The sequence below is a fragment of the Schistocerca gregaria genome, chromosome 5 (genome assembly GCF_023897955.1).
Source record: "Schistocerca gregaria isolate iqSchGreg1 chromosome 5, iqSchGreg1.2, whole genome shotgun sequence".
Taxonomy (NCBI): Eukaryota; Metazoa; Arthropoda; class Insecta; order Orthoptera; family Acrididae; genus Schistocerca; species Schistocerca gregaria.
Window position 1 is genome coordinate 39952039 of NC_064924.1, and position 12313 is coordinate 39964351.

At 43.0% G+C, this 12313-nt stretch overlaps 1 protein-coding gene across 2 annotated transcripts in view; it reads left to right on the plus strand.

Moving 5' to 3' along the window:
- Positions 1–12313, plus strand: part of LOC126273006 (uncharacterized) — a 100000-nt gene that overhangs the window by 15136 nt on the left and 72551 nt on the right. For both annotated transcript variants that reach the window (XM_049976371.1, XM_049976370.1), the window contains exons 2-3: positions 474–634; positions 10204–10360. In XM_049976371.1, the coding sequence (XP_049832328.1) occupies positions 484–634; positions 10204–10360 (308 nt within the window). In that variant the 5' untranslated portion in view covers positions 474–483. The remainder of the gene's footprint in view (positions 1–473; positions 635–10203; positions 10361–12313) is intronic.

A 12313-nucleotide genomic window follows, 5' to 3' on the forward strand; every position in this document is an offset into this window, starting at 1 on the left:
AGGTAGGCATTCTAGAGCTCTAGTTTACTAGATATTTCTTTCTTGTTTTGGTCCATACTACCACGCCTGAAAGTTACCTACACATCAGTCTTCGGAACATAAGTACCGGTGCATGTATTCCACTATAGAGGTGTCACAACGATTTTTGCTTATAATTTTCGACTCGGTATTTCCGCATCAGGGCCCCTTATATGAAATTGATTCATTTAACCCTTCTCCATCATCGCTAAAAGTTTGTAACAACATCACGGAATCACGCTGTATGTATCCTTATCCACATACAGTTCATTGCTAAATACGTTTGAGTGAAATCTTTTCTCGTGACACGCACAACGCAAATTTTGGCGCGTTACATGTTTCTGAGCGGCAAATGTATTTCTCACAAGCCGTAAAATGCTGTGTAGACTGCGAGAACTCTGAGAACCCTTTGGAGTGCTCACATTCTGGCAGGGTGCTCTTGTTTCTGCTTACAGAATACCGGCAATGAGTGACAGCTACAGCTTCGTCTCTCCGACGCATGAGCAGATGGAAATCATCAGACAGCAACTGGGGACAGACGAAGAAGACATCAAGAGGACCATCGCGTCTCTGAGAGCCTGGCTCAAGACGCAACCGCATCTGCCCGAGGAGATAGGTCAATCAGATTTCTGACTATTCTACTTTACACTTCCTAATTCACCAACACTAATTTCGAATTTAGAGTTGATTCCTCAGACTACTACTGCGTTCTTCAATTTCTAATATATTGTTTCCAAATAATGGTGTTACAGTAGTGAAGTAATCAATCCAGTCTTGGTGCGGCGAATCTGCTTATACAGGATGACGCAGCTGCCCCTACCGATGCTGTTTTATGCAACCCGCAATTCTGTATCTGGCCATCAAAAATCCCGCGCGAGATTATCGTATTCTCTCACTCGCTACATGCAAGTTATTAGCCCTACATGAAAAAACGATCACAGTCCTTCTGTAGGAAATTTAATGTAGTTAAGTTTCGTATTGAGACACGTTTTCGCTGGAGGCCACGGTTTTCAAGTTATTCAAGAAAAACTTGACTTTCAAACACACTTTCCCCCACTCACTCATCCCTCTCTAGTCCGAATTTCTGTAATGCTGTTCATGACACTCCTTCGCACCACTGTGCAAAAATTTGCGAATTCACGAACTACTCCCGACATTAGATCTTTTTTTTGTCTCTATTGATTGAGCTACCAGCATAGTCAGCTATTTTGTTAACACTTAAACGTGCTTGTAAACGTTACGCTAAAACTAATTACGTTAGCAATTCGATCCAAACTTTACAAGCACTATAGTTTCGTAGTCAGTGGGCATGACAAATACAACGATGAAATTGCTTATTTTGTGCCGTTAAATGTCTCAAAAGTGTTGGATAAAATTTAAACAGACGTAAAGTTTATAATTTTATAATGTTTGACTAAGCCTCTAGCGTAATAAGGCCAGTCGAGACTAAAGATGCTCGATTGTCGGGAAAATACTGGTGATATCGCATATTTTTGTACAGTGGTAGAAGGGAATGTCGTGAACAACACACTAGAAATACTGACCGGTGGGAGCTGAATGTAGGAGTGGGGGTATATCTGAAGCTCACTTCTTTAATAACTCGAAAACTACGACCTCTAACGAGAGCATATCCCAGTACAAAATTTTACTACGTCTAATTCCCTCCAGTTCACTTCTTCTGTAGAACTAATAGCAAGTGCGTACCGAGCGAAAGTGCATGAAAACTTCGTGCGCGATGTTTTAAGGCCAGATAAAACATTGCAGGTAACATAAAACATCGGTAGGGACAGAATAATCACCCTGTATGCGTCCTTTAAGATGGCTACAATGTACACTTTTTTATGTACACTGACCTGATATAGGCATGCATATTGAAATACAGAGATATGTAGACAGGGTATATAAGACAAGTTTCTGGCGCGGTTGCTATATCGTTTACTGCTGCCACAATGGCAGGTTATCACAATTTAAGTGAGTTTGCACAAGCGGTGTGACATAGCATCTCCGTCGACTATTTCACGAGTGTACCGCGAACATCAGGAATCCGGATATCTCCAACATCGCTGCGGCCGGAAAAAGATCCTTAAAGGACGAGACCTACGACAACTGAATCGTTATTCAAGAAAAACGTGACAGAAGTGCAACACTTCCGCAAGTTGCTGCAAATTTCAGTGCTGGGACATCAACAAGTGTTAGCGTTCCAAACATTCAACGAAACATCATCGATATGGGTTTTCGGAACCGAAGGTTCTCTCGTGTACGCTTGATGACTGCACGACACAAAGCTTTACGCCTCGCCTGTGCCAGTCAACACTGACATTGGTCTGTTGATGATTGGAAACATGTTGCCTGGTCGGACGAATCTCGTTTCAAACTGAGTCGATTGGATGCACATGTAGGGGTATGGAACAACCTCATACCATGGACACTGGTTGTCAGCAGGGGACTGATAAAGCTGGTAGAGGCTGTGTAATGGTGTGGGGCGTGTGAATCTGGAGTGATATGAGATCCCTGATACGTCTAGATACTCCTGTGACAGGTGATACGTACGTAAGCATCATGTCCATAGTCGAGTCCATGCCTCGTCGTGTTGAAGCACTTCTCCGTACTTGTGGGGCCCCTACACGATATTACGCACGTGTACCAGTTTATTTGACTCTTCAGTGTAATTTTCATTATATAACTAGATCTGGCTGTTAGAGTAATAGCCAGCTGTGGAGTCAGGAGTTTTTGAGCCGAGAACCAGACGAGTTTCTAGTGAAGCAGAGACAGTCCCAATTCTGGATGAGATTTCTGTTGCGAAATGACGCATGGTGCACGGAATGGCAATTGAATCTCAATGTAGAGAAGTGTAATGTGATGCGAATACATAGAAAGATAGGTCCCTTATCATTTAGCTACAAAATAGCAGGTCAGCAACTGGAAGCAGTTAATTCCATAAATTATCCGGGAGTACGCATTAGGAGTGATTTAAAATGGAATGATCATATAAAGTTGATCGTCGGTAAAGCAGATGCCAGACTGAGATTCATTGGAAGAATCCTAAGGAAATGCAATCCGACAACAAAGGAAGTAGGTTACAGTACGCTTGTTCGCCCACTGCTTGAATACTGCTCAGCAGTGTGGGATCCGCACCAGATAGGTTTGGTAGAAGAGATAGAGAAGATCCAACGGAGAGCAGCGCGCTTCGTTACATGATCATTTAGTAATCGCGAAATCGTTACGGAGATGATAGATAAACTCCAGTGGAAGACTCTGCAGGAGAGACGCTCAGTAGCTCGGTAAGGGCTTTTGTTAAAGTTTCAAGAACATACCTTCACCGAAGAGTCAAGCAGTATATTGCTCCCTTCTACGTATATCTCAGGAAGAGACCATGAGGATAAAATCAGAGAGATTAGAGCCCACACAGAAGTATACCGACAATCCTTCTTGCCACGTACAATACGAGACTGGAATAGAAGGGAGAACCGATAGAGGTACTCAGGGTACCCTCCACCACACACCGTCAGGTGGCTTGCGGAGTATGGATGTAGCTGTAGATGTACCAGACAACCAAAGAAAACCTCTCCGAAAACTTAGACAGAACAGGAAAATGGAAATATTTTTCAGTAATTCTGAGACAATATGTCCCAAACGAAAATTGTTTATCTATGTACACAGTAACATGGATCAATCTCTGACCACGTGAAGTGTACTTGTGACGCGGTCATGTATTACGGGTGAGTTGTGGTTGGCAGGAGAGCCAACACCGTGTTACTAGAGGAGGCCGAAAGGCACGCGATTTAGGTCATGCAGGCTGGCGTGAGGTCTGGTACAGGACTAGGAAATTAGCATTTAGAAAAACGGACGTAGCTGGTGGAATACTTAACTTTAATCCATTAATGGTGAACGTCGGTCTTGACAGTACATGATTCACAATATCAATAGTAAATGATAATGGCGCGTTGCTAGGTCGTAGCAAATAACGTAGCTGAAGGCTATGCTAACTATCGTCTTGGCAAATGAGAGCGTAGAAGTCAGTGAACCATCGCTAGCAAAGTCGGCTGTACAACTGAGGCGAGCACTAGGAAGTCTCTCTAAACTAGACCTGCCATGTGGCGGCGCTCGGTCTGTAATCACTGATAGTGGCGACACGCGGGTCCGACGTATACTACCGGACCGCGGCCGATTTAAAGGCTACCACCTAGCAAGTGTGGTGTCTGGCGGTGATTGCATGCACAAACTTCTTGTTCTGTCACCTGTCTGCAAAAGGCTCATTCACTCCACCTGCAGGCTGAGATCTTCTAAACAGGGCAGCTGATTTCCGCGATGGCTTCCAGCATTAGCACTGCTTTCTTATATGAGTTTCAGTGTCGATCCACTATGTCAAAGGGTTCTCCATAACCTCAAGATAATGTAACTAATAAAATCTAAAGTTTCTCTGAGTCAAAGTGCGGACACCACAGTGTAGCAGGTGGTTGTAATTAAGGTGCAGTTACTGAAAGAGTTCCATTGTGGCCAGCGAAGGGTGGTAGATGTCCTAATGCCTTACTGTGGAACTGATTTGCCCGGGAAAAAAATAGTCCAATTTTGGCCATCAGTTGCAAATCGGTGCTGTGAATGCACGAAAGACATACAGAACTGTATCCATATGTCATGGATTGGGAAGTACCAAAGATGTGTTACATGCCACGCATGTGGAAAATCTCTTGATGTAACACGTTGTGGAAGGTTGCATTAGACAGATCTTTCATTGGGTGAGCGGCATCACATGTTGCCCATCTTGCATGAAAACTTTGCTTTTCACTCAGTAGCGCTGTTGCAAAGTAGGACTCATATGCTGTACACGAAGGTCTCGATAATTTACAGACGTTACGGAAAACATGGCTCTCTGGATATATTCACTTCAAAGGACAAATGGAGAGCAAAGATGTTTATGATCGCCACCACACAGCCACATTCGGCGAGTGAAACGGCTCTTATTGCACTATTGTGAGTTTTGAAAGTAGCACAAATTCGGAAGTTCTGTGTACAATACAGCGTAAACCGTGGCTCATCACTCCAGAGAATGTTGTCCTGTTCCTTGGCAAAGAAAAAAAAAAGCTTAGAAATGTTGAGTATGTAACCGTGTGTACAAATTAATTTGCAACACGGTCCATGGAATGAACATAAAACTAACCTATCATGAGATTTCTTTCGTTTCACCTGTGGATACTGTATGGGTATCAGTATAAAACAGACCACAAAACTTTCTGAGCTGTTGACTATGGGACGGACAATTCCCGTGACTTTGCATAAGCACTAACACCACCCAGGGCACATGCCGCATGGTCAGTTACAGAAACAACAACCTCGTCGATAACTTCCACTGGGATAGGACGCATTCCTCTTCCAGGTGCCACACCAACCTCACGCACGTTTTCGAACTTCGTTATCGCCTTATTAAAACCATTTACTGACTTTGATGCTCTCCTCAGACCTTTCCGTTAGTGATACCCCGCCAGTGCAGCACTGTAATTGTCACCATTCACGTAAACACTTTCACTAACATGCTCAGTCTCTCTTCTCGATAGCCATTCTCTATAAAGTTTTGAAAAAATTCCAATTCCTCCACCGAATACGGAAATGATTCCAAGCGTCGTCCAGTCTCTAGCCAAGTTTTCCCGAGATTTCCACCACCGCTTCAATGGAATTTCAAAATATCGACGGGTAGTGAGACTTCTTGTTTATTTTGATGGTGCGAACGCGGGCAGTAACTAACCGATTTCTAATCAAGTTGTAGAGCCGCTGTTGAGACGCTGTGTCTTGCTGTTCCCACGAAAAATATCCAACCGCTATTTCTTTAAGTAAAGGCGACGTTCATCCGCGTAGGTATCGTTCCTTTGCACGAACGCTTTCTAGCCGCCCGGCGCGTTATCTTCCTCCGTGTTAATATGGCCAGCCCCGAGTGGGGGAAAGTGCGACAACGGAGGTTGCTTCGGCCGTGAATACCACTTAACACTACACGTTTATGGCTGTGTCGAAGGTCGAATGCTTGCGACTCTTTGCCATCTCTGTCTGCTAGGCTGTTTGTGTAAAGGTATGAACGGCAGTATGAACGTAAAGAGCGAGTGGGCATCCGGCGTTTAGGAGATGGCTGCAGGGTGTGAAATTGGAAATGTCAATGTTTACTACTGAAACTGAAACATGGCAGGTTTTATTGCCTATCGCTAATGGATACACAAATGAAGTCTCAAATCTTTCGTACAAGGTGGGGCCCTCATGGCTGGAGAGGAGCGTAAGGCAGATTAGAACAGTCCGAGATCTGGCTGAGAAGGCGCGCGCTCTTCAGCTCGCCCGCGGGCCCCACGTGACCGATTCTGTGCCTATGATTGGCTTCACCGGGTACGGTTCATTGACTCTCAGTGTCAGCAACGCTCGGTCATGGCGTTACATTTTCAACTCAAGTTCACACTTCCACGAGGCAAACAGAGAGTGCAATGGCCGACACCCAGCTCATATCTGGTGTCAACCAGTCCAGCTGCAGATTAAGAAAACTTCAAGAGCTACCAAGCATAGAATTTCCTTAAAGATGGTGCTAGCCGTTAGTGTAGGGCCAGTGAGATCACGTGTGCAGCGCCTTCTGCTTCCTGTAACCGCTGTTTCACAGAGGAAGACAGCACTGCAGTTCCTTCTCTAAATCCTCGTACAAACGAAAAAATGTCTGACATCGAAATGAGTGTCCAAGGAAGAGAAAAGCAACTGGAATCACTCAACAGAGGAAAGTCCACTGGACCTGACGTGATACCCATTCGATTCTACACAGAGTACGCGAAAGAGCTTGCCCCCCTTCTAACAGCCGTGTACCGCAAGTCTCTAGAGGAATGGAAGGTTCCAAACGATTGGAAAGGAGCAAAGGCAGCCCCAGTCTTCAAGAAGGGTCGTCGAGCTGATGCGAAAAACTATAGACCTATATCTCTGACGTCGATCTGTTGTAGAATTTAAGAACATGTTTCTTGCTCGCGTATCATGTCGTTTTTGGAAACCCAGAATCTACTCTGTAGGAATCGACATGGATTCCGGAAACAGCGATCGTGTGAGACCCAACTCGCTTTATTTGTTCATGAGACCCAGAAAATATTAGATACAGGCTCCCAGGTAGATGCTATTTTCCTTGACTTCCGGAAGGCGTGCGATACAGTTCCGCACTGTCGCCTGATAAACAAAGTAAGAGCCTACGGAATATCAGACGAGCTGTGTGGCTGGATTGAAGAGTTTTTAGCAAACAGAACACAGCATGTTGTTATCAATGGAGAGACGTCTACAGGCGTTAAAGTAACCTCTGGCGTGCCACAGGGGAGTGTTACGGGACCATTGCTTTTCACAATATATACTAATGACCTAGTAGATAGTGTCGGAAGTTCCATGCGGCTTTTCGCGGATGATGCTGTAGTATACAGAGAAGTTGCAGCATTAGAAAATTGCAGCGAAATGCAAGAAGATCTGCAGTGGATGGGCACTTGGTGCAGGGATTGGCAACTGACCCTTAACATAGACAAATGTAATGTACTGCAAATACATAGAAAGAAGGATCCTTTATTGTATGATTATATGATAGCGGAACAAACACTGGTAGCCGTTACTTCTGTAAAATAGCAGGGAGTATGCGTCCGGAACGATTTGAAGTCGAATGATAACATAAAATTAATTGTTGGTACGGCGGGTACCAGGTTGAGATTCATTGGGAGAGTCCTTAGAAAATGTAGTCCGTCAACAAAGGAGGTGGCTTACAAAACACTTGTTCGACCGATACTTGGCTATCGCTCATCAGTGTGGAATCCGTATCAGGTCGGGTTGACGGAGGAGATAGAGAAGATCCAAGGAAGAGCGGCGCGTATCGTCACAGGGTTATTTAGGAAACCGTGATAGCGTTACAGATATGTTTATCAAACTCAAGTGGCAGGCTCTGCAAGAAAGGCGCTCTGCATCGCGGTGGAGCTTGCTGTCCAGGTTTCGAGAGGGTGCGTTTCTGGATGAGGTATCGAATATATTGCTTCCCCCTACTTATATCTCCAGAGGAGATCACGAATGTAAAATTAGAGAGATTCGAGCGCGCACAGAGGCTTTCCGGCAGTCGTTATTCCCGCGAACCATACGTGACTGGTAATGTGCCCTCCGCCACACACCGCTGGGTGGCTTGCCGATTATAAATGTAGATGTAGCTGTAGATGTCAACACACAGTAACCCAAGTTCCATAGATAGGTATCTGTTTCAAACCCGGAAGCATGTTGAGTTTTGTGCCTACGAACTACGATTTGGGGACACCATTTTCTGTTATTTGAAGAAAACTGCTCCAGAATCACGAAGAATTCTTGTCGATCCTTTCGGTGAACATGCACTTGGGAAAACACAGTGTTTTGAGTGGTTCAAAAAATTCAAAAGATGATTTCGACGTGAGAAATAACGGGCGGAGGAAACCACCGAAAATGTTCGAAGACAATAGGATGAAAATGACACTCAAACTCAACAGGAACACGAGGAACAAATGAATGTGACGCAGAAAGTCGTTTCTCTTCGGTTGAAAACTTTGGGAAAGGTGAAGAAAGTGGTAAAATAGGTTCCGCATGATCTGAATGAAAGACAGTGTAAGTAGCGTGTTTATATGTTTATATGTTGGCAGCGCGATAGGCTGCATTAATAACTCTGACAGCGCTGTACGCCCTCTGTAAGAGAGTCTGTGTGGCTGGTGAGACTCGCACTTAGGAGCGAATAGCCAGCAGTGATGGAAGTTGGAAGTTAACAGTTAGCAGTGATGGAGGTTAGAGGTCTGAAGTGTTAACTTGAGCGGATGGCCTGGACGTATTCGTCATGGAGATTTAATTTTGCTGACGATTATGTAATTTTTGAAAGTGGATGTCACGGAGAATTATATAATTTTTCAACTGGTTGTCACATGATTAAGGTAAAATCTGCTAATTACATTGTTTGCTCTGAAACAAAATTTTTCCTTTGCTAGCCACATGCCTGTTAGTACTTAGAGCCTACAGTAGCTAGAATCTTTTTATTCAGCTGGCTGTATTGGTGCTTGCTGCATTGCTGTAGTCTGTGTAATGAAGATTTTCTATGGTGTAAGTGACTTATGAAATGTATGGGTTATTGTTACGATTTCTTCTCATTCAGGGCCATTCTTTTGAGTTAATTTTAAATCAGTCAGATCGCGTTATCGTTGAATATTGAGCGTAATTAATGAATAGGAGAAGTTTGAGCTGTTTCTCAGGGCAAATTCTGTAGATGAGAAATGAAACAATAAAGACAAGCAGTGAGACAACAGTTTCACTCAGCAGTTTTAGGCAGTTCAGTTGAATTAAGCAGTTTCATTCTGCAGTTATGGAAGGCTCAATTGCATTAAGAAATTTAAGTAAAAACATAGAAGTTTCACTGTCTCAGTTATTTCAGTTTAACTAACTAAAAACATTTATTTCGAAGTTTGATCAGCAAAGAAATCGAGAGACCATCTGTGAAAAGCTCTCGGCAGATACAAAAGAATGAAGTTGACCCATAGAATAGTGACAGATGAAAAACGTACATACTTTGAGAGTCATAAGCGTCGTAAATCATGAGTGAATCCAGGCAAACCATCGGCATCCACTGCAAGACCAAATCGCTTTGGAAAGAAGACAATTTCATACTTCTACACCTGGTACCCACGAACGAAAATTTAAAGAAATAAATCAATTTGTTGTTTATTACGCTTGTCCACCTTGTACAGTGCTGTGTCGATTAAACTGAAAAATACCTACCTCACCTAAGTGAATAGCTAATTCAATTCCTGGCTTGATTGTAGGCAACATGTGGAATTACACTTGTATTTTGCAAGTACTAATAAAAATTATAAAAAGAAATGTGTTACTCATTCATCATTTTAATAGATCTGCCGAGTACCATTGGAGCATAAAAATATGAATAAGGTGTGTAGGGTGGCGCTACACGGATAATTAAGTCGCCTTACAACATCGAGTACGAACCCGGAAATAAAGTAATATAGCAACAAAATATACACGAACACAGGTAAAACATTGTCTGTAAACGACTGAAAATTACAAATGCCGTGAAACATTGACTAATCATTTAAACACAGATCTGCGTTGACGTTGCAGCTATAAAATTTCATTTTCTTCAATGACTGGACAACTCTGTGTAATAATCATCCTTGACATTACTTACAGACGATGCCCAAATCGAAAGGATGTACATTCAGTGCAAGTGCAGCACAGAGAGGGTTAAGAAAGGGCTCGACGCCTACTTCTCGTTGAGGACCAGGTATCCAGAGATGATGAACCGAGACCCTACGGGACAAGATGTGGTGCGCACCATGGAACACATGTAAGAACCGACGAAATTCATCCTATAATTCTCTGCCCTATTTTTAAAGGCTGGACTCTCTGTAGCCGTCACATACTCAACGTTGTAATATGTCATCATTCGTGTCTCCTTTCTGGTGATTTCAGTAACGTTTAAATCGAGCGTAACCTGCTAACAGACAAACACCTTGCAACAAGTGTTCCATAGGGCCACCGTTCAAGTGACGACAAGCTACGTCCTCTATGCCGGTACTCGTTCAAAAATCCCAAGCGGTGGTCCAAATACGATGACAACCATCTACAATTCGTTTCCAGAGTGCGTCGGAGCTATCAAGAGGGTTGAAATACATCAAGGCGTACCCATGAGCAGATATAGACTCAGATCACAATATAGTAGTGATGAAGATTAGGCTGAAGTTCAAGACATTAGTCAGGAAGAATCAATACGCAAAGAAGTGGAATGCGGAAGTTCTAAGGAATGACGAGATACGTTTGAAGTTCTCTAACTCTATAGATACAGCAATAAGGAATAGCGCAGTAGGTAGTACAGTTGAAGAGGAATGGACATCTCTAAAAAGGGCCATTACAGAAGTTGGGAAGGAACACATAGGTACAAAGAAGGTAGCTGCGAAGAAACCATGGGTAACAGAAAAAATACTTCAGTTGATTGATGAAAGGAGGAAGTACAAACATATTCCGGAAAAATCTGGAATACAGAAATACAAGTCGCTGAGAAATGAAATAAATACGAAGTGCAGGGAAGCTAAGACGAAATGGCTGCAGGAAAAATGTGAAGACATCGAAAAAGATATGATTGTCGGAAGGACAGACTCAGCATACAGGAAAGTCAAAACAACCTTTGGTGACATTAAAAGCAACGGCGGTAACATTAAGAGTGCAACAGGAATTCCACTGTTAAATGCAAGGGGAGAGAGCAAATAGGTGGAAAGAATACATTGAAAGCCTCTATGAGGGTGAAGATTTGTCTGATGTGATAGAAGAAGAGTCGATTTAGAAGAGATAGGGGATCCTGTATTAGAATCGGAATTTAAAAGAGCTTTGGAGGATATACGGTCAAATAAGGCAGAAGGGATAGATAACATTCCATCAGAATTTCTAAAATCATTAGGGGAAGTGGCAACAAAACGACTATTCACGTTGCTGTGTAGAATATATGAGTCTGGCGACATACCATCTGACTTTCGGAAAAGCATCATCCACACAATTCCGAAGACGGCAAGAGCTGACAAGTGCGAGAATTATCGCACAATCAGCTTAACAGCTCATGCATCGAAGCTGCTTATAAGAATAATATACAGAAGAATGGAAAAGAAAATTGAGAATGCTCTAGGTGACGATTAGATTGGGTTAAGGAAAAGTAAAGGCACGAGAGAGGCAATTCTGACATTACGGCTAATAATGGAAGCAAGGCTAAAGAAAAATCAAGACACGTTCATAGGATTTGTCGACTTGGAAAAAGCGTTCGACAATATAAAATGGTGCAAGCTGTTCGAGATTCTGAAAAAGTAGGGGTAAGCTATAGGGAGAGACGGGTCATATACAATTTGTACAACAACCAAGAGGGAATAGTAAGAGTGGACGATCAAGAACGAAGTGCTCGTGTTAAGAAGGGTGTAAGATAAGGCTGTAGCCTTTCGCCCCTACTCTTCAATCTGTACATCGAGGAAGCAATGATGGAAATAAAAGAAAGGTTCAGGGGTGGAATTAAAATACAAGGTGACAGGATATCAATGATACGATTCGCTGATGACATTGCTATTCTGAGTGGAAGTGAAGAAGAATTAAAATTATCTGCTGAACGGAATGAACAGTCTAATGAGTACACAGTATGGTTTGAGAGTAAATCGGAGAAAGACGAAGGTAATAAGAAGTAGTAGAAATGAGAACAGCGAGAAACTTAACATCAGGATTGATGGTCACGAAGTCAATGAAGTTAAGGAATTCTGCTACCTAG